The sequence below is a fragment of the Chiloscyllium punctatum genome, chromosome 11, assembly GCF_047496795.1.
Source record: "Chiloscyllium punctatum isolate Juve2018m chromosome 11, sChiPun1.3, whole genome shotgun sequence".
Lineage (NCBI taxonomy): Eukaryota > Metazoa > Chordata > Chondrichthyes > Orectolobiformes > Hemiscylliidae > Chiloscyllium > Chiloscyllium punctatum.
The window spans coordinates 5,074,959-5,098,695 of record NC_092749.1 but is presented as its reverse complement, the minus strand read 5'-3'; the positions used below and the strand labels follow the sequence as shown (position 1 = coordinate 5,098,695).

The following is a 23,737-nucleotide window of genomic DNA, read 5'->3' as shown; positions in this document are numbered from 1 at the left end:
TAATATATTTTGAGAGGGTGTTGACTGGTTCAAAATAGCAGCGTAATAAATACTGAGGCTTCAAAAGCAGTTCTAGGTGAGAAACTCACATTCTGACTCCCACAGCCTGCTGACCATCTATTAACAAAGCAGAATTCGGGAGGATGTTGGAAACACTTGCCTAGATGAGTTTAGCTCCAAGATTCAAAAGGCTTCTCACTTTCCAAGATAAATCATCCTGCTTGATTGGCACTCCCATAACATGGTACTATTTCCTCCCTTTAACACTGATGCTTGGATGTACCAACTACAAGATGCCCTGCAATTACTCAGCAAGGCTCCTCCAACAGTAGCTTCTGGAGCCACAACCTCTACTACCTGAAAGGATTGAGAAGAAATGAGATGCAGAAGCAGAAAGACAGAGAGAAAAGAAAGAGTTTGAGATTGAGGAACATGTCCAAGTTGAGAAACAGTTTATTCTATCTGTGAGTAAAACAAGAGAATGTGCCTCTTCTATGTTTATATCGAGCTCTCTGCTTTCTCTTTAGAACATAGAACATAGAACAATACAGCGCAGAACAGGCCCTTCGGCCCTCGATGTCGCGCCGACCTGGGAACTATTCTCAGCTCATCCCCCTACACTATCCCAAAATCGTCCATGTGCTTATCTAAGGATCGTCTAAATCTCCCTACTGTGGCTGAGTTGACTACATTAGCAGGTAGGGCATTCCACACCCTTAACACTCTCTGTGTAAAGAACCTGCCTCTAACATCTGTCTTAAATTGATCAAACCCTCAATTTGTAGTTATGCCCTCTCGTACAAGCTGATGTCCTCATCCTAGGAAAAAGTCTTTCACTGTCTACCCTATCTAATCCTCTGATCATCTTGTATGTCTCTATCAAATTCCCCCTTAGCCTTCTTCTTTCCAATGAGAACCAAGTCTCTCAGCCTTCCCTCATAAAACCTTCCCTCCAGACCAGCAACATCCTGGTAATTCTCCTCTGCATCTGTTCCAATGCTTCCACATCCTTCCTGAACATAATATTCCAAGTGCGGCTGCACCAGCATTTTGTATAGTTGCAGCATGATATTGTGGTTCCAGAGCTCAATCCCTCTACAAATGAAACCTAACACACCGTATGCCTTCTTATCAGCAGAGGAATTGAACACATTCCTCTCTCCAATAAATCCATGTGGAAGTGGTTACTGTATCAAACTATTGTTGGTAAACAGGACTTACCTCTTACAATCAGCTGGGTTCCATTCCCACTGATATCTCCCCACACTTTACAGTAATAGAACCCAGTGTCACTGGGCTGTGTGTTTGTGATGGTCAAAATGTAACTGTTATTGGAGAGGCTTCTGGAAGATTGGAAGCGCTCAGTGAATCCTGGGCTCCATTGTGTGATGTTCTTCATGTCATGTGTTAAAACCCACTCAGTGCTGTTCCCTGGCTGTTCCCGGTGCCAGTGAACATCAGCGAGTGTCACTGCAGCATTCCTCATGGCGCACTGTAACTGGGCAGTTTGACCCTCGGTGATATGTTCCAGGATCGGAGACTGGAGAAGGACTGGGACATTTGCACCTTTAGGGTAAAAAGTTTGAATAAATTAAAACTAGTCTGAACTTTCTGAAGAACTCCAATTTAGAGTTAATGAGAAAGGACAGATTGGAAGGGTGAATCAATGGATTAATTATTTAGACAATAGACAATAGACAATATTTAAAATAAACAAAAGATTTTAGACCATCAGACCATCAGATCATCAGATAAAGGAGCAGAATTAAGCCATTTACTTACCATGAAATGCGTTGCCAGTGGTGGTGATGGAAGCAGTGTCATTAGGGACATTTAAGCAACTGCTGGACATGCACATGGATAGCAGTGAGTTGAAGGGTGCGTAGGTTAAGTTATTATATTTTACATTAGGATAACACCTCGGCACAACATCATGGGCCAAAGGGCCTGTTCTGTGCTGTGCATTTCTGTGTTCTATGTTATATAATCTGTTAAATCTGCTTTCCCATTCAATCAGGGTTGATATGTTTCTCACTCCCATTCTCCTGCCTTTTTCCTGTAATACTTGATCCCCTTACTGATCAAGAACCTATCATTGTCTTCAACACACTCAATGACTTGACCTTCACAGTCCTCTGTGTCTATGAGTTCCACAGATTCACCATAGAGTCATAGAGATATACAGCATGGAAACAGACCCTTCGGTCCAACCTGTCCATGCCGACCAGAAATCTCAACCCAATCTAGTCCCATCTGCCAGCACCCAGCCCATATCCCTCCAAACCCTTCCTATTCATAAACCCATCCAAATGCCTCTTAAATGTTGCAATTGTACCAGCCCCCAACACTTCCTCTGGCAGCTCATTCCATACATGTACTACCCTCTGCATGAAAAAGTTGCCCTTTGGGTCTCTTTTATATCTTTCCCCTCTCACCCTAAACCTATGCCCTCTAGTTCTGGACTCCCCCACTCCAGGGAAAAGACTTTGCCTATTTACCCTATTCATGCCCCTCATAATTTTGTAAACCTCTTTAAGGTCACCCCTCAGCCTCTGACACTCCAAGGAAAACAGCCCCAGCCTGTTCAGCCTCTCCCTATAGCTCAAGTCCTCCAACTCTGGCAACATCATTGTAAATCTTTTCTGAACCCTTTCAAGTTTCACAACATCTTTCTGATATGAAGGAGACCAGAATTGCACGCAATATTCCAACAGTGGCCTAACCAACGTCCTGTACAGCTGCAACAATCTCCATCTACCACTTCTCAGCCCATTGACCCATGTGCTGTCAGGCCATAGCCACTCTACTGGTGGAAAAATCTTCTCCACTTCCACTCCATACAGGCCTCCCAGTATTCTGTAAGTTTTTATAAGATCCCCCTTCATCCTTCGAAACTCCATCGGGCTCAGGCTCAGAGTCCTCAACCACTCCTCATATGACAAACCCTTTATCACTGTGATCATTCATGTGAACATCCTCGGGACCCCCTCCAATGCCAGCATACCCTTCCTTAGCATCTATTCAGAGAAATAAAGCAATATAAAATCATTGAAAAAATGTTTTCATAAATTCAGACTGCTTAAGGTTCTCAGTGTGACAACGCTTGTCTTTTTTATCTAAAAGCTGTTCCATTTCTCAAGGATACTGTGTCCTTAGTTTTTTTTCAGAGGGGTCATAAACAGCTCCCAGTTCTGATATGACTGGTTTAGTACAGAGATTAAAGGTTATTGAGAGGCCTTTTTGTTTATGTAAACAGATGAAACTTTGGTCATGTTTTAGAAGTGACCTGTATAATGAAAGGAAATGGTCAGCTCTCTAGCTGAGCAGTTCAGTCCAGAACTAATTGGGATTTCAGCAATGTGGGAACAGGCTTCAAAACTCTCTCTCTCTATCTGCCCTTTTAACTTCAACCTGTGAGCATATATTCCATTTTTACTGTTTTTAAGGGCGTTTGCTTATTGGGACTGTTGTGTATATTTGGAACAGCATAATTAAGTCGAGATTGGATAGAGTGAGTTCTGAGGGTGTTCTTTATTCTGTTCTTTGAGTTTCACTGTGCAATTTTGTGAATAATTTTTTGTCTGTTTTAAAACCTGGTAGTCAACCCAGCGAACTTACTTCAGGTAATTTTCACTGTACACTTACCAAAACAAACTGCAAAGTTATGGTTTGGGCTGCCTGCTTTAGGATGTTTTGAGTGCTCTGGCTTAGTTCATAACAGATTGGGGGCTCTTTGCGGGATTTCAAATAGTGAATTGTAGGTACTAGTGTCTTTAATTTGGGTGTTGGTTTGGTTGGATAGACAAAGCTTGGAATAGTAAAGGCTCTTTCAATCACCAAATGTTTCTGGAAGTGTGTGCGGTGACTTTGGAAATTTTGCGAAAGATGAATAAGAGTAAGCTGCAGGAATTAGCAGAGAAGCTGGAATTGGACCTGTCTGCTTCTGTGAGGAAAGGAGAGATAATTACAGCACAATATCTCAATATATAAACTTGCTGGAGAAGCCATCAGAGTCGATAGAGATGCAAGTGAAGCAGCTTGAGTGAGAGGTAAGAGATAAGGAAAAGGCAGCATAAATGAAACAGTTTGAGTTATGATTGAAAACAGAAGAGAGGGAAAAAGAGAGAGTAGCAGAAGAGAAAGAAAAAGAGAGAGCATTTGGACTTCAAAGGCTGACACTTAAAAAGGAAAGTCACCTTAAAAGGCTGAAGATAAAAGCTGAAGGTAGGCTTAGTGAGGAAGAGAGTAAGGATGAGCAAGCCCCTGAGAGTCAGAAGCCCAGTGAGAAACTGGTTAACTATGTTCAAGCATTGCCTAACTTTGATGAGAAGAATGTGGAAGCCTTTTTCATCTCATTTGAAAAGGTGGCTAAACAAATGCAGTGACCAATGGCAATGTGGGTTTTGTTGATCCAAACAAAACTTGTAGGTAGGGCTAGTGAGGAATTTGAATCACATCAGAGGAGGTATCTGGGGAGAATGAGGAGGTGAAAAAAGCCATTTTATGTGCATATGAGCTTGTACCAGAAGAACATAGACAATGGTGCAGAAATCTAAGGAGGGACCCTGGTCAAAACTTATAATGAGTTTGAAAGGATCAAACAGAATAATTTTGATAGGTGGATAAGACCTTTAAAAATCAAGCAAATATATGATGCCCTTAGAGAGGTATTTATTTTGGAGGAATTCAAAAATTCACTGCATGATATAGTGCAATCTCATGTGGAAGAGCAGAGAGTTAAAACAGTAAGGTTAGCAGCTCTTTTCTCTCCTTACAGATGCTGCCAGAACTGCTGAGATTTTCCAGCATTTTTTCTTGAGGTTAGCAGCTGAAGTGGCTGATAATTATGAGCTGGTCCATAAAACTTGCTTTGGCTTCCAGAATCAATTTCAGTCCATGAAGGATAGAAATTGGGGCAAAGAGAGATTCACACGTGAAAAGGGAAAGGTAGATCTCAGTGAAGATCATAAAGATAACTTACTACAGGGTAAAAAAGAAACACTTGAAGGGGACAAAGTTAAAAAGCTCTGGTGTTTCCATTGTAATAAAGTAGGTCTCAGAAAATCACAGTGTTGGTGGGCTAAAGGAGAAAGCCACATGTATGAAAACCAGACAAGCGTGGGAGTTTTGTTGGACTAGTAAAAAATCACACAAGGGAAGTTAGACAAATGCCTCAGAGTATACGAGATGATCAGAGGTTTATTAAGAAGGAAGTGCCAAATCTTCTTAAAAAATAGACATGCAAGGGTAAAGTTTATTCTCATAGGCTAGGAATAGCAGGTTATAATATTAAGGGACATAGGATCTTCTCAGTCTGTAATGCTGAAGGATGAGAAGATATTTACTCCTGAGGCACTATTGCCAGAAAAGGTACTGGTAACAGGAATTCATAGTGAGACAAAAAGTACTCAATTATGTGAAGTGAGGCTAGAGAGTCCAAAGAAGAGTGGAGAGTTTGGTGTAGAAGTACTGGACAAACTCTCAGTGCCAAGAATACAATTTGTCCTTGCTAATGATATAGCTGATTCACCTGTAGGTGTACTGCCTACTCTAGCTGAAACACCAGTGGAGGCAACTCAAGAAAAGAAGGACGTTTATGCAAGAATTTTCCCAGATTGTAAACTCATAAGATCACAGAAGCACAAGTTGAAGCAGGAGAGATGAAAAGGCACAGATAAGGAAACTGACATAGCTTTATCCGAGACGTTTTTTGATCAGATGAGTGGGACAGGGCAGGAGCAACTAGGTAAATTTGCAAGTATCTTTAACTCTGCTAAGCTGATTGAGTAAAAGCAGAAAGATGAGAAGTTAAAATAGTTTAATCAAAATGCAAATACAGAGAAGGAGAGTGAATGCATCCCTATGTGTTATTACTTAACAAATGATGTCTTAATAAGGAACTGGAGATCATCACACATTCAAGCAGATGAGAAATAGGCAGAAATTCATCAAACTATTTTGTCAGTAGGGTATAGAAAGGATGTGCTGCGAGTGGCACATGAGCTACCACTTGGAGGTCATTTAAGAGTAAGGAAAACACAAGCTAAAATATATAGACATTTTTACTGGCCTGGACAACACAAGGATGTTGTTGAATTTTGCGAGAAGTGTCATACATGTCAGCTAACCGTAAAACCATAGGCACTAATAAAACCTGTTCCTTTAATACCTATTCCAGCATTTTAGGAACTTTTCACAAATGTCCTAGTTGATTGCATAGGTCCCCTACCTCAAACAAAAAGTGGGAACAAGTATTTATTAACAATAATGAATGTGTTGACTGGATTTCCAGGGCTAATCCCATCATGCTACATCACAGCTAACAGGGTTGAAGAAGAATTATTTAATTTTTTTTACTAGACCCCAATTACCAATGGAGATCCAGTCAGATCAAGGATCAAACTTAACATCCAAACTATTTAAGGATAACTTGGGAATATAGCAATTGAAACCTACTGCATACAATCCAGAATTGCAGGGAGCGCTTGAAGATGGCCTAAACACTACAGACCATGTTAAGGGCTTATGGTCAGATTATCCAGATGATTGGGATAAACGAGTTCCATTTGTACTTTTTGCGATCAGAGATGCACCGACTGAACTGACCGAATTCAGTCCATTTGAATTAATTATTGAGCATGAAGTAAAAGGAGCTTTAAAATTGATTAAGAAGAGATTAATCAGTCAGAATTCAGAGACCACTCATTTGGTCTTTGTGTCAAATTTTAGAGCTGGTGATTTGGCTCGCAGATTTAAAAGTATCCCAGCATACAATGAAACAGGAAGCTGATAAGAAATCACAAATTCACAGTTTTGCAATTGGGAATACGTCCAGTAACAGGTGAGCCTTGAAAAGCAAGGTTTAGTGGATCATATCAAATGGAGAAGAAATTGAGTGAGGTGAACTATTTGAGAGACTCCAGACAGGAAGAAATCCATAGAATGTGTCACCTGAATATACTCAGAAGGTATTTTGATAGGGAAGGAAAGCAAGAAGAGAAAGTGTTCATGATTACAGCACAGAACCAAGTTCAGAGGATTCTGAATTGGACATTCCTCAAATCAAATTGGACAATGAGGAAGTTGTCAAAAAATTGGATAAATTATTGAGATACCTTCCCCAAGAAAATCAAAATGACCTGAGTTATTGTTATCACATGGGGAGATTAGTACTGATCTAATTGTGCATGATGTAGATATAGGAGATGCTGTTCCGATTAAGCAACATCCTTATTGTCATTATCCTCTAAAGTTGGCACAGGTCCAGAAGGACATAGAGCGCATTGTCCAAGATGGCATAATTGAAGTGAGTTACAGTGAATGGAGCTCACCCATAGTAATGGTGCCAAAGCCAAATGGTACACAGTGGTTATGTGTGGACTATCACAAAGCGCTATTACAAAGGCTGATGCATATCCAATTCAGTGATTGGAGGACTGTGTCGAAAAAGTGGGGCAAGCAACTTAAGTTGGCCTTGCTCAGACTCGACTGGCAAGTAGCTCTGTCACAGAGAGCAAAAGTAACACCAAATGGACTACAGCCATTCAAGGTTGTGCCATTTGGTGTAAAAAATGTTCCAGGCATATGTCAGAGATTAACTCATAAGGTCTTTGCCAGATTAACCTTCTGTGTGGTGTATATTGATGACCTGGTGATTTTTGTTCACCCACAGAAGAAACATTACAGCATGTATTCGACTTGCTTGATTGACTTCGGAAGGCAGGCTTGGTGGTAAACTGAGCTAAAAGTGAATTTGCCAAAGCCCAAGTCACCTTCCTGGGCCATGTCACTGGACATGGACAAAAGGTCCCATGGGATGCTAAAATGAAAGTAATTGGGGAACTTCTCACACCGTTAACACAAGAAGTAGTACAACAGTTCCTGGGATTGAGTGGATTTTACCGAATGATGATTCCGAACTTTAGCAGTGTGGCTGCTCCACTCACCAAATTGTTAAAAAAGGGCAAGAAGTTTCAGTAGACAGCAGACTATCAAAGGGCATTTGACAGCCTAAAAACTGTGTTAACCACTGCCCCAGTATTAGCCACACCGGATTACATGAAGCCTTTCAAGGTGGCTATCGATGCCAGTGATGTGGGTGTTGGTGCGGTGCTCCTTCAGGAGGATGACAAGGGGATAACACAAGTAGTTAAGGTGGTAAAGAAAACATACAGCAAGCTTGCTTTCATCAGTCGGGGCACTGAATATAAAAGTTGGCAAGTCAGACTTCATCTGGGTAAAGCTTTACTTTCACCACATTTGGAATACTGTGTGCAGTTCTCATCGTCACACTATCGGAAGGGTACGGATGCTTTGGAGAGTGTGCAAGAGAAGTTTACCAGAATGTTGGCTGAATTGGTGTGTATTAGTCTATAAGAAGAGGCTGGACACACTTGGATTGTTTCCATGAGAGCTTCGGAGGCTGAGGCATGACCTAATAGAAGTTTATAAAATTGTGAGTGGCATGGATAGTCGGTATGTTTTTTTCACATTGTGGAAATATCAAAGACTAGGGGCAAAGGTTTAAGGTAAGAGAAGAAATGCTTAAAGGAGATGTCATCAGTTTTACACAAAGGAATGTGCTGCCAGGGGAGTTTGTAGAAGAGATAAGACTGGAAGGCTTAAGAGGCATGAACAGGCTAAGAATAGGGGAATATAGACCATGTGCAGGATGATGGGATGAGTTTAGAATGACATCATGGCTGGCACAGACACGGTGAGTCAAAGGCCCTTTTTTTAAATTCAATGCAGTGGATGAGGGCTTTGCTGGTTAGGCCAGCAGTTCATAGACAACCACATTACTTTGGGTCTGGAGTCACATGTAACTCAGACCAGGTAAGGATGGCAGTTTCCTTCCCGAAAGGACATTACTGAACCAGATGGGTTTTCCTGATAATTGACAATGGGTTCATGGTCATCATTAGACTCTTAGTGACAGATAGTTTTTGCTAAATCCAAATTCCACCATCTGTCATGGTGGGATTCAAACCTGGGTCTGGATCAACATTCCAGTGAGGATAACTCATGTGTTGCTCCCATGCTTTACCATTCCATATACCATGTTCACAAGAGTAGAATGTTGCCTCTCTCCTCCCGCCACCTCCAGCCATTGACACACTTTAACAAGGCTGAATTACTCCATACATTGCAGCCCCTGACACTGCTCTATCAAGGTCACTCACTGATTGTTCCCATCATCAGCTTCCTCCCAGCATCAGTGGTTTCTCCTCCAGACACTGATCATCTCTGCACTGTCCCCAGGGCCCCATTCCTATGTGCCTCGCCATCATCATTTCACCCTCAGAAACCTGCCCAACATTTCCTTCTCCCCCGGCACTGCATTGTCCCTCCACCTCCTCCAATCATCCCAAGGCTGTTTCCACTCTCTCTAAATGTCTGTCCAACATGAGGACACAGTGAAGATGAAATATTCTCTTCAGCTCAGCAAACAGCCACATTGTACTAACCCACTGAGGCCAAACCCAAAGAGAGCCAACTCTGAGCTCAGCTTCCTCCCCACAGTGAATCCATCCCTGAGATCATTCTCTGTCACCTCTTCAATCTTCTTGATTACAAACTGATCTCAAATTCATTCACTGGTCAAGAGGTTATTAGTGGAGGTGATTGTTAGTAGAGGAAACGCTACTTACTATTTACAATGAGCTGGCTTCCTCCACCAGGGACACTTCCCCAGACTGAGCAGTAATAGACTCCACTGTCACTGGGCTGCACCTTTGTGATAGTCAGAATGAAGCTGTTACTGGAGGGCTCTCTGGAAAGTTGGAATCGATCAGTGGAACCTTGGCTCCATCTTACATAACCATTTCTGTCATGTGTTAAAAACAGCTTCATATGACTCCCAGGTTCTTGTCTGTACCAGTGAACAATGGTCTGTGCCACTGTGCCGTTCCTCATGATGCACTGTAACTGGGCAGTGTGACCCTCAGTGACACATTCCACCATCGGAGACTGGAGAAGGACTGGACCAGATGTACCTTTCAGAGAAAAAACATCCAGAATTTAAAAATCAATTCTCCAGGTTACAATGTGCTGGCAGCTGTGCAAAGAGATAGTTCAGGTGAAACAATTTCTGTATTAAATAGGGAACTGGTTTAATATTGAACTAGTGGAGTTGGAGCATATCGTATTTAAATAACTTCAATAATAATTAGTGCAAATATTTAAGGAGAAACAGCAGGGTCAGAAAGTAGAGTGACATTACCTGAATAATGAGCAGGTCCTGATTACAGCTTCCAGCCTCAGACTGTCCACACTCCCTGTCCCCACTCTGTGTCCCCACTGGAGGGTCCGAGCTCCTCGTGTCTCATATTCCCTTGTCCCTGACCTAGCCCTGACTGGTGACAGATACTGCAGCATCTTCTGGAAAGGTCCCTCCTTCCCTCCCCATCCTGTTCACTCTTTCCTGAGAATAATCACCTTTCTCTGAGCCTGACTCCTCACAATTCTCTCACTGTCATTACACAGTGCCCCTGAGTATTCACTGGTACTAGGTATCACCTGGCATGGGAATCTCCTAATTACTAACTGATCCAAGCCCCCACACAAAAACAAGACATGCCATCAACCTGAAAACAGCCTAACAATTTCAAAGTTTATTTTGTCTGTTTATAAAATCTCTCCCTTTGCACACAAATTCCTATTATCTCGCTAAGAACTGTTTCTGTCAGATTATTGTTTTAAAGAAGTTATAACTGCAGAAATATTGACAGTTAAAATCTTAAATCTCCTCAAACACAAAGAGACCAAAACCAACAGGTTTCTCATTCAAAATCCAAATTCCAAACAAAATGATATTAAAAATGTATAGAAGCCTCATAACTCACATCATAGTGTTTAAACTCTAATAGGGGAAGTGCACTAGTAATCATGTCCCAACTAACCATGAGCTGTACTAAATGTGTTACGGAATCAACAATTCAGCCAATTTGTCTCTCGTTTATCCTCCTGTCCAAAGTTAAACTAAAATCTAGTAAGTTGATAAATGACCTCAAAAATAACTTATTTATTATCAGCAAGACTAATTTTGAAACAGCAGAAAATGTGGTCAGCATTTATCTGTTTGGGATTAAACCATATCCCATTAATCTCAAACAAACATTTGTTTACAAGCAAGGCAACTCTGCAGAAATAATTTTGGGCTGATTTTAAACAAAAAGGCTTAAATAAAGACCATCTTCATGGGACAAGGAAATCCCATCGGGAAGTAGAATGTTTTGACCTCTCAGAATTCCCTCAATGATTCCTGAAAGTTATACATTGATGGAAGATCTTCTGACCGCATTTCAGATCCTGATGGGAAATAGTTTGAAACCTTGATGTTGGAAATGTTATTTTTACCATTCCTTCATAAAGGGACTTTGTCAGCTTTTCCCTTGTCTTTCTCTGACTGAGAGGGAGAAACTGATCAGCTCATCCCACTTGGATATTTCTTCCCATTTTATCAGAAGATAAGGGTATTTTTTGCTGCTTTTGGTCAGCTTGAATATTTTGATTGAGCTGCTCTGGATTTGGTCTGTGAATACACACAGCAACTTGAGCCCAGAAACTGTTGCTAGGCTGCATTCAAAATCAATTAGTTTAGCAATTTAGCAATTAATCCTAATCCTTGACTGATTTGAAATTAATTTTAATTTGGCAAACTGAAACAAATTTTTGATCTTTCAGATCCAAGTGATCATGTGGTAAACCCTTTTCAATCAAGGAATGACCAAACAATTCCATATTCCAGTTTCTTACAGTCTCTGCATTTTTATGTAATCCTAATTAAGGTTTCTGTCTTTGCTTTTTGTGACAGAACTTTAAAGGGTAGTTCTGATATTACCTGCTGAATTTAATTACATCTCTCAACTAAAGAGTAGACTCCCAGCTCCAACTGCTCCTGCACAACTGTTAGAATTGCACTTTTAAATAAAATTGTCACCACTGCTCTTATTTCTCCATCCAATCTGAGTATCCTCACATCTGTCTGCATTACATCTGATCTGTTATTGGCTGCCCACTCTACACAATGGGACAAGTGGATGAGAAAGCCCCAGGAACTACCTGAGCCAGGATGGAGACTGAAGCCAGGCTGTCAGCAGTAGTCAAGAAGAGGTTCGAGCTAATTATGTTGGACACTCCAGGCGGCATCCTGGTAAATCTCCTCTGCACCCTCTCGAAAGCTTCCACATCCTTCCTACAAAGAGGCAGCCAGAACTTAACATAATCTTCCAAGTATGTTCTAACCAGGGCTTTATAGAGCTGCAGTATAACCTTATGCCTCTTAAACTCAATCCTCCTGCTAATGAAAGCCAACATACCATATGCCTTCTTAACAACCCTATCACCTTGGGTGGCAATTTTGAGGGATGTATGGACATGGACTCCAAGATCCTACTGTTCATCCATACTGCCAAGAATCCTACCTTTAACCTTGTAATCTGTGTACAAATTCAACCTTCCAAAATGAATCACTTCACACTTTTCCAGGTTGAACTCCATCTGTCACTTACTAACCCAGTTCTGCATCCTGTCAATGTCCTGTTGCAACCTACAACAGCCCTCCACACTGTCCAAGACTCCACCGACCTGCGTGTCACTGGCAAACATATGAACCCACCCTTCTACTTCCTCAACAAAGTCATTTATAAAAAAATCACAAAGACCAGTGGTCCCAGAACAGATCCCTGTGGAACACCACTGGTCACCAAGTTCCTGGCTGAATACTTTCCATCTATTACCACCCTTTGTCTTCTAAGCGCTAACCAAATTCTGTATCTAGACAGCCAAGTTTCCCTGCCTCCCACATCTCCTTAATTTCTGAATGAGCCTACACCGGAGAACCTTCTCAAATGCCGTGCTAAAATCCATGTACACCCACATCCAATGCTCTACCTTCATGAATATATTTTGTCACAACCTTAAAGAATTCAGCAAGGCTTGTGAGGCATGACCTGCCCCTGATAAAGCATGTTGACTATCTCTAATCAAGCTATGCTTTCCTAAATAGTCATAAATCCTATCTCTCAGAATTTTCTCCAATAATTTTCCCATCACTGACATAAGATTGACTGATCTGTAATTCCCAGGGTTGTCCTATTCCCTTTCTTAAACAGCAAAATAACATTTGCCACCCTCCAATCATCTAGTACAACTCCAGTAGACAGTGAGGATGCAAAGATTATTTCCAAAGGCACAGCAATTTCTTCCCTCACTGCCCATAGTAATCTGGGGAATATCCCACTTGCCCAGAGGACTTACCTATGCTTATGTTTTTCAAAATTTGCAGCACATCCTCCTTCCTAACATCAACCTGTTCAAGCATATCAGCCTGTTTCACGCTGTCATCACAAATGACAAGGTCCCTCTCACTAGTCAATACTGAAGGAAACTATTCATTAAGAAGCTCCCCTACCTCATCTGACTCCAGGCACAAGTTCCCTCTGTTATCTTTGATCGGCCTCACTCTTGTTCTAGCCATCCTCTTGTTCCTCACATAAACGTAGAACATGTTGGGATTTTCCTTAATCCTACCTGCCAAGGCTGTTTCATGCCTCCTTCTCCCTCTTCTAAGTCCATTATTCAGTTCTTACCTGGCTACTTTGTAACCTTCTAGAGCCCTATCTGATCCTTGCTTCCTGATGAAGGGCTATGCCTGGAATGTCGATTTTCCTGCTCCTCAGATGCGACCTGACCTGCTGTGCTTTTCTAGCACCACACTCTCGACTTATTTAAGTCAGCTTCCTTCTTCCTCTTGATTAGATGTTCCACATCTCTTGTCATCCAAGGTTCCTTCAGTCTTCCTTGCCTCAGTGGGACAATCCTGTCCAGCACTCGTAGCAAGTGCACCCTAAACAACCTCCATAGTTCTGTCGTGAATTTCCCTGAGAATATCTGTTCCCAATTTATGCCCCACAGTTCCTGCCTAATAGCATTATAATTTCCCCTTCCCCAATCAAATACTTACCCATACCATCTTCTCCTATTCCTCTCCACGACCATAGGAAAGGTCAGGGAGTTGTGATCACATCATCGAAATGGTCTCCCATTGAGAGATCTGATACCTGACCTGGCTTGTTGCCAAGCACCAAATCCAATATGGCCTCTTCTTTAGTTGGCCTATCTATATATTGAGTCAAGAATCCTTCCTAGAGACACCTGACAAATTCTGCTGCATCTATTTAGGGTGGCACGGTGGCTCAGTGGTTAGCACTGCTGCCTCACAGCATCAGGGTCCCAGGTTCAATCCCAGCCTTGGGTAACTGTCTGTGTGGAGTTTGTACATTCTCCCCGTGTCTACATGGGTTTGCTCTGGTTTCGTCCCACAATCCAAAGATGTGCAGCGCAGGTGAATTGGCCATGCTAACTTACCTGTAGTATTAAGTGCATTAGTCAGAGGGGAAACGGGTCTGGGTGGGTTGCTCTTTGGAGGGGCAGTGTGGACTGATAGGGCCTGTTTCCACACTCTAGGGAATCTAATCTAACCAATCTATTTGCACTAAGGAGATTCCAATCAATATTAGGGAAGTTGAAGTCACCAATGACAACAACTCTGTTATTTTGGCACCATTCCAAAAACTGCCTCCCAATCTTCTCCTCCATGTCTCTGTTGCTACTGGGGGGTCTATAGAAAACTCCCAATACAGTGACTGCTCCTTTCCTGTTTCTGACTTCCACCCATAATGACTCAGTAGAGAAACCCTCCTCGATGACCTCCCTTTCTGCAGCTGTGATACTATCCCTGATTAGTTATGCCGCTCCACCACCTCTTTTACCTCCCTCCCTATTCCATATGAAAGTTCTAAACCCCAGAACACCCAACAACCATTCCTACACTTGTGATATCCAAATCTCCATAATAGCCACAACATTGTAGCTCCAAATCCATGCTCTAAGTTCATCACTCTTATTCCTGGCACTTCTTGCATTAAAATAGATACACTTCAACCCATCACATCTAATGGATGGATATCTAACAATGAAGAGTCAGAATACAGGAAGGAGATAGAGGTCTAGGTGATGTGGTACAAAGAAAACAATTTCTCTCTCAAAGTTGGCAAACCTAAAGAACTGATCACTGATTTCAGAAAGGAGGAAGGAAAACATGTCCCCATCTATATCAATGGAACTGAGGTTGAGAGGGTGGAGAGTGTCAAGTTCCTAAGAGTGACAATAACCAACAGTGAGTCTTAGACTGTAATGGTCAAGAAGACTCAATGCCTCTTCTTCCTCAGGTGGCTCAGGAAATTTGGCCTAACCATAAGCACTGTCACTAACGTTTACTGGTGAACCAGAAAAAGCATATTGTCCAGGTGCATAACATCTTGTTACAGCAGCTGCTCTGCCCAGGACCATAGAAACTACAGTAGGTTGTATGCATAGTTCAGACCACCAGGGAAGCCAATATTCCATCCATGGACTGCATTTACTTAAAAGGGAAACCATATTTCACACTTGACTGATGTTTTTGAGGAAGCAACCAGGAAGATTGATGAGGGCAGAGGTGCAGACATTGTTTACGTGGACTTTAGTAAAGCCTTTGATAGGGTTTTGCATGGTAGACTAATAAATAAAGTTATACCACATGGGATTCCAGGTGAACTTGCCAGTTGGATACAAAATTGGCTTAATGGCAGAGAGTGATGGTGGAGCATTGTTTCTTAGAATGGAGGCCTGTTACCAGCAGTGTGCCACAAAGATCGGTGCTGTGTCCGTGTTTTTCTGTCATTTGTCGAAATTAGTTAGATGAGAATATAGAAGGCAAGATCCATACATTTGTGGATTACACCAAGATTGTGGTATGTTGGACAATGAAAAAGGACATCCAAGATTACAAAGAGATCTTGATCAATGAGGTCAATGGGTTAAGGAGTGGCAGATGGAGTTTAATTTGGATAAATAGGTCATGCTAATAAAGCTAGGACTTATGTAATTAAAAGTAGGGTCTTGGGCAGTGTTGTAGATCAAAAAGATGAAGGAATTCAGGTACAAAATTCTTTGAAGTTTAAATCACATGTCAATAAGATGGTTAAGAAAGCATTTAGCGTGCTCACTTTATTGCTCAGGCTTTTGAATACAGAAGTTGGGACATCATGCTGAAGTTGTATCGGGTGTTGGTTTGGCCTCTTCGGGAGTATTGTGTCCAGTTCTGGTGGATCTGTTCCAGGGACAATATTATTAAGTTGGAGGGCATTTGGAAGAGAATTACCAGACCATTGCTGGGAATGGAGGGTTTGAATTATGGGGAGAGGTTGGATAGGCTGAGGCTTTTTTCACTGGAGTGTAGGAGTGGTGGGGGTGACCTTTTTTGAGGTTTATAAAATTATGAGAGCTATATATAAGGTGAATGGCATGTGAGTTTTCCAAAGGCTGAGGGATTTCAAGGCACATTAAGTGGAGGAGAAAGATTTTAAAAAGACAAGCATTCATCACCTCCTCAAATTTCTTGATCTCCAATGTATTCACAGACCAGAGGTTATTACTGGAGGAGATTGTCATGTAACCTCTACTTACTGTTTACAATGAGTCGGCTTCCTTCACCAGTGATGCTTCGCCAGACTGAGCAATAATAGACCCCAGTGTCACTGGGCTGCACGTTTTTAATAGTCAGAATGAAGCTGTTACTGGAGGAGTTTCTGGAAGACTGGAAACGCTTTTTGAAACCTGAATACCATTGCATGTAATTCCATGTGTAGTAACCTGAGTACCATTGGACATTATTCCATGAGTAATGGACCAAAATCCACTCCCTCCTTCTTCCTGGTTGTTCCCGGTACCAGTGAACATCAGTGTGTGTCACTGCGGTGTTCCTCACGGTGCACAGTAACCGGGCAGTGTGACCCTCGGTGACATGTTCCAGGATCGGAGACTGGAGAAGAACTGGGGGATTTGCTCCTTCAAAATATAAAAAAAATTAATAAACAAACAGCAGTCTGAACTCTGTTCTAAACTCCCGCTAGGATTTAAAGGGACCCTCCCAGCAGTCTGAGTCCTACATTAAGGAGGGGGAGCAAGTTGTCAGACTGAACCAGTTGTGATGGTTTGTTCCTGACTGATATCCCGACTATCAGTCACTATGTGCTGAGAACAGCAATACAGATGTTGCTATAACAGTGACATGTTGCGCTCACACTGTCGAACCGCTGTCTAATACAAGCTAATTGCCACACACTGCAATCCTTTTCTCTGGATGATTCATAGTGGGAGAGGCTTCCTGACAATCCACGGCAGGTGTGAGGATTGGAACTAGGAAGGGTCTACTGCATTAGAAAAGGCAGCCGGGCAGCATTTAAAGGGGCAGGATTTCCCCAAAGACCAACAGAGATACAGCCTCTCCAGCCTCAGCAAACTGAGGACTCTCCACAGGTAAGGGTCCTGGGGGTCAGATTAGGGGGAAATGGTGAGTCTCTCCCTCCATTCCTTGCATACAGGATCTTTACCACAGCTAATGTTTCTGGATACAAAAGGGAAAGGTGGGCATAACATGCCTTACATGGGAAATTAGAGATAGTGTTAGATCCAAGGAAGAGGCAAACAAATTGGCCGATTAACCAACAGAGTTAAGGAGTGATTGATTAAGGAAATAATTTTGAGAGGAACATCAGCAATGATGGAAACTGTTCCTGCAGGTTGATGGTGAAGGTAAGTATTGTTCCCTTACAGTCAGAAAAGAGGAATTCATAATAGAGAACAAAGAACTGACTTACCCACTAAATACAAGCCTTGGTTCTGTATTCACAAAGGAGCTCACAAATAACATACTTGATAAGGACCCATACATTAAGCTACATAAGAAGATCAGATCCCATGACATGGGAGACAGAATAATAGCATTGTTAACAAATTAACTATTCAGTAAAAGTGTTGGGGAAAGGTGTCCTTGTCAGGATGGCTATGGGAGTGTCACAGGGATCAGTGGTGGGACCATTATTATTTACAATATATCCAGAAAACACTCTGATCTGTGACCCCAGCTTATGGAGCTCTGTGTCAGCTGCACCAAATAATCCCCAGAGAATGGTAAATTCTCCTTGTGATACACCCCTCCAGTTCTCAATGTTCAAACTTTTAGAATTCTCACAAACACCATAGCAGTACAAACTATGGAAACATTTTTTACAACAAGTTAAACTTCTTGAAAGCAAATACTTACCAAAAGCAACACAGAGGGACAGGGTCACAGCAAATAGAGTTCCACTGATCATCTCAACAGACCAGCAACGTTGTTATCCACACAGTTTATTGTACGTCCAGTTAATTCATCGAAACGCAAAGTGTCCCAGCCAACTGCAGCTTCTTTAACGTCTCTTCTCTCAGGAGGTAAAGAAGTTAAAGTGTCAGTAAAGGGGAAACAGGACAATAAACCAATGGTTGCCCTCTTCTGATGGAGGATATTACTGGCGAGATTTTCTGAATGTGATTCAGCAAGTTTTACTTCAGCAGTGACACTAAATACTTATTCAGTGCAAGTTCCTCACACTCAGTCACTTAAACATTGAGAATTCACACTTTTGCTGCAACCTTGTTGATTGGTCAAGACATTTATGGAAATATACTGGTTCAGTATTTACGGTGCAAGATACTTTGAACATTTCAATAAAACTAAAAAATATTGGGCAGGGAGTAAGTCCATCACTGTCACTGAAGCAATCGTGTCAGACAAAGTAATGGGGCTAAAGGTAGATCAGTCCCCTGGCCCTGATGGCTTGCATTCTTGGATCCTAAAAGAGGGAGCTACAAAGACAGTGGATTCATTGGTTGTAATTTTCCAAGAATCCTTGGATTCTGGAGAAGTACCAGAGGATTGGAAAGCTGCCAATGTGACACACCTAATTGAAAAAGAAGGAGGCAAAACAAGAGTAAGTAAAGGCTAATTCCTATTGTTGGAAAAAGGGTTTGAATCAATTATTAAAGAAGTAACTTGGAAAATCATCATGTAATCAAGCAAAGTCAACATGGCTTCATGAAAGGGAAATAGTATCTGACTAATTTAAGGAGAGTTTTTCAAGGAAGTCTCAACCAGAGTGCATAGAGGGGTGTGTAGCTGTATAATAGATATGTCATTTTTAGACTTCCAGAAGGTGTTTGACAAGCTACCTTTCAAATGGTTAAGTCAAAAGATAAGTGCTCTCTGTGTGGGGGCATGGTATGGAATGCAGAGAATTGGCTCAAGGGTAGGAAACAGCGAGAGGTTCAAAGAGATTCTTTTCAGGATGCAAACCATGACCAGTGGAGTTCCACAGGAATCAGTGCTTCGACTATAACTGTTTAAAGTATATATATATATATATTATATATATGTATATGTCAGTGACTTGGAGGAAGGAAATGAATGCACTGTAGTCACATTTACAGGTGACACGAAAAGAGATGGAAAAGCAGGTTGCATAGGGGATACAAACTTTTCAGAGAGATATTGGTAGGTTGCGTGGGCAGGCAAAAAGCTGGCAAATGGAGTATAATGTGCAAAAGTGCAAAGCTGTTCATTTTGAAAAGAACAAAAGAACAGAATATTATTTTAATGGAGAGAAACTGCAGAAATCTGCAAGAAAAAGGGACTTGGGGTGAGGGGAGCAAGTGAATGGAACACAGAAGGCAAATATACAAGGGCATCAGGTATTCAGGAATGCTACTGAAAGGTCAGCGCTTATTTCAAAGGGGTTAGAGTATAAGGATAGAGAGGTCTTACTGCCACTGTGCAAGGTGGTAATCTTTGGATTACTTCAAGTACCTCGTGCTGGTGGGGGTAGGAACAGAAGAATATGGCAGATGAATGTGTGGCTAAAGAATTGGTGCAGGAGGCACAGGGATTCACATTTTTAGATCATTGGAATGTATTCTGGGGCAGAGGTGACCTGTTCAAGAGGGACAAGCTGCACCTGAAGTGGAGGGGGGCCAATATTTGGCACCCAGGTTTGCTAGTGCTACAGGGGAGGGTTTAAACAAGATTGGCAGTGGGTTGGGATCCTCAACTGTAGGGAGAAAGGTGTGAGGCTGGAAGGAGATACAGCAATTAGAAATAGGAAAGTGAAGAGACTGGTTAAACTGGAACATGAAAAGGAGCAAGGAATGCCTGTTGGATTAAATTGCATCTATTTCAATGCAAGAGAGCTGACAGCTGATGAACTCAGAGCGTGGATAGGTATGTGGGACTGGGATATTACAGCCATAACAGAAACATGGCTAAAGGAGGGACAGGATTGACAGCTTAATGCGCCAAGTTACAAGTGGTTTAGGTGGAACAGAGGTGGTAGAAAGAGGGGAGGGGAGTTGCATTTATGATTAAGGCGAGTATCACTGTAGTATTCAGAGATGAAACAACTGAAGCATCATCCAGGGAGGATTTGTAGGTGGAGTTAAGAAATAAGAAGGGGATGGTGATGTTGTAACAGGAATTAGAGGAACAAATAGGCGAGAGACTGGGGAGACTTCCAGGAGCAATAGGGTTGTCATAGTAGGGAATTTCAAACTTCCTAACATAGACTGGGACTGCCATAGCATTAATGATTAGAATCCTGACAGTGTGGAACAGGCCTTGCAGCCCAATAAGTTCACACAAATCCGCCAAAGGGTAACCCACCTAGACCCATTGTCTACACTATTACTCTACATTTACCCCTGACTAATGCACCTAACATGCACATTCCTGAATGCTATGGGCAATTTATCATGGCCAATTCACCTAACCTACACATCTTTGGAATGCAGGAGAAAACTGGAGCACCCAGAGGAAATGGGGAGAAAGTGCAAACTCCACACAGACAGACACTCAAAGGGTAGAATCAAACCCTGGTTCCTAACACTATTAGGCAGAAGTGCTAAACACTGAGCCACTGTATCACCACTGGATGGGGTGGAATTTGTTAAATGCATTCAGGAAATTATCCTCAAGAAGTATTTCAAGAGTCCAACTCAGGAGGGAGCAAAATTCAACATACTCTTGGGAAATAGAGAAGGGCAGGTGACTAAGGTAAGAGTGGGAGAGCACTTTGGGATAAGTGAGACAGCTAGAGATAAAGGTCTATATGTTCCTGTGAGGTGAAAGCAAGGTTTGCAGGAATAGGGAACCATGGATGACAAGAGATGTTGAGGCTTTGACCAGAAAAAGAAGGACGCATGGCTCAGGTATAGGCAGCTGGGCTCGAGGGAATCCCTGGTGGTATATCAGGAATACAAGAGTTTACTGAAGAAGGAAATCAGGAGGGTGCAAAGGGGGCATGAGATAGCCTTGGCTGAGAAGGTTAGGGTGATTCCAAAGAGATTCTTTTAGTGTTTTAAAGGAAATATGAAATTCAATGTTTTGGTCCCAATTGCTTCCTGTGGATAAGAATTCCTGTAATGGAACATGAAGAAGCAATGTGTTGTAATGAATCCAAAATGTTTCCTTTACCTGTGAGCTTCATTCCATGAGATTCTGATCCAGAATCATTTCCTATCATTGTTAATGGTGATTTATTTTACAGGCCATTATACTTTCAGTTAACTGGCTGGATATACACTTTACTCAACTGTACCTTGTAATACTCCTTCAGAGATTTTACTGTAGGCTAATTATTGCATAACAATGCAAGCTTGATGAACTGAATGTTCCTTGCATTGTAAGTTATGTTATTCTGCATGTTAGCTTATGATGTTCAAGATTAATGTTTTTGAGAAAACGGTAATATTTGAGAGAAAACAACGGACTTAATGGAGAGAAGAGACTGGGAGGGCACAGTGTGGAATTGATGTAACAGTGTCAAGGATGTAATAGCAGTTTTAAAAATGGCATTTTTACATTTGATAAAGAAAAGAAACTCAAGGTGACCTACAGCTTTCTATGTTATAACTTTAAAATTAAGGAATTTGTGCAAATCAGTTGAATGGTCCCTCTCTCGAGGATTCATTGAGATGATCATTTTGTTGATCAGGATAAGCTGTTTGTTAATATCCCTCTTTCTCTTCAGATGTTTTCCACTTCCTTGTAGGAAACACAGAATGACTGGATACAAATTCTGATTCAAATCAACAGCTTGCAGCAGCTGGGAAGGGAAAATAAACTGGCTTTCTTTGGGCATTAGTTAGCTTTTATTGTAGAGAGAAGGACATCACCTCAATTTCCAGAGATCGATGGCTTCTGACTATAATCGTTCAAACTCACAAGCTGTTTATCCAGCAATGATGTGGAAATGCCGGTGTTGGACTGAGGTGGACATAGTCAGAAGTCACACCACACTAGACTATACTCCAATAAGTTTATTTGAAATCCCAAGTTTTTGGAGCGCTGCTCCTTCATCAGGTGTAGTGATAGAAATGACATAGCTGTTGGCAGGCAGAAAGTCTTTGTCACTGAAAACTGGTCACTACTCCAAGATCAGTCATCGACATGTTGCATCTCCTACAATCCCCATGCTGCCACTCTGTCTACAATAAACAGCTCAATCCCGTTCCAATCCACAAACTGGGCCTCTTCTGGAGTATTGTGTAGTTATAGTCACCCTGCTCTCGGAAGGATGTTATTAAATTTGCAAGGATTCTGAAACCATTTTCAGGATCTTGGAAGGAATGGGGGATTTTGACCCATAAAAATAGGTTGAAACTTTTTCCACTACAGCACTGGAAGTTGAAGGGTGATGATAAAGGTTTTTAAAATCATGAGGGTCATAGATAAGGTGAATAGTACAGATGTTTTCCCAAGGATGGGCTGTTCGAAATTAGGAGGACTGTTTATTAAGGTGAGAGGAGAAAGATTTAAAAAGGACATATGGGGCAACTTTTTTTACACAGTGTGGTTCATGCGTCGAATGACCTGCTAGAGGAAGTAAAATAGAATATACTTTATTGTCACATGCACTCCAGTACAGAAGTACAACATTAAAAATCACACAACACCAGGCTATAGTCCAACAGGTTTAATTGGAAGCACACTAGCTTTCAGAGTGTCGCTCCTTCATCACTATCACCTGATGAAGGAGCGTCGCTCCGAAAGCTAGTGTGCTTCCAATTAAACCTGTTGGACTATAACCTGGTGTTGTGTGATTTTTAACTTTGCACACTGGCACATCCAAATCATGAATACAGAAGTACAGGAGTGCAGTGAAAAGATTTTGCAATTGCTGCCTTTTACTGGTGCCATCTTAGGTACAAGCACCTCAGCACAGATCTTACAGAGTAAGAAAAACTGTTACTACACAGAGAGAATTTGAAGGGAAGCAGAAACATTACATAGAATGAATAAAAATGAGGGAGTACAATATTATGAAGAGGATTGATATTGCAGTCCAGTAAAGAAACAGCAGCAGCTCTGCATGTGGAACCAGGTCCAATTCCACCAATTGTCCTGACTCCAATACTCAGCAGCATCAAGGAATGTTGTCTGTTCATTGAACGGAGATATTCATTCATCTGGGTCTGGTCGTCTCTCCAGGATTCGGCCTGGCTTTCATCTGGGTCTCGGTCAACCATTGCTCTGGGACTCAGTCTGGCTGTCGTTCTGGATCTCAGCCTGGTCCATGCATTTCCTGCTGCCGTTGCTCCATGGCTCCATGCCGCTGCCACTGTGGGAAATGTCCGATGTGTTCAGCTCCCACCTGATCTCTGGATGTGACTCTTTTTTTCTCAAGTGTGGTGGTTGAAATTTGATTGGAGTAAATTTGAATCTTTCCAGGAACAGGATAGAAAATATGAGAATTAAATTGCTCACTAATTTCCCATCAGTGAAATGACAATGAGAATAAAATGCTGGGCAGGAGTGCATTGG

At 41.8% G+C, this 23,737-nt stretch overlaps 1 protein-coding gene across 1 annotated transcript; it reads right to left on the bottom strand.

Annotated features, from left to right (window-relative positions):
- Window positions 1–1,328: 1,328 nt before the first annotated feature.
- LOC140482639 (uncharacterized) lies at window positions 1,329–21,437 on the bottom strand. Its single transcript, XM_072580147.1, has 5 exons — window positions 21,389–21,437; window positions 16,513–16,893; window positions 9,651–9,995; window positions 1,415–1,566; window positions 1,329–1,343 (listed from the first exon to the last, which is right to left on the bottom strand). Exons 1-5 carry the CDS (start codon window positions 21,435–21,437, stop codon window positions 1,329–1,331), a joined length of 942 nt encoding a protein of 313 aa, XP_072436248.1.
- Window positions 21,438–23,737: the final 2,300 nt, after the last annotated feature.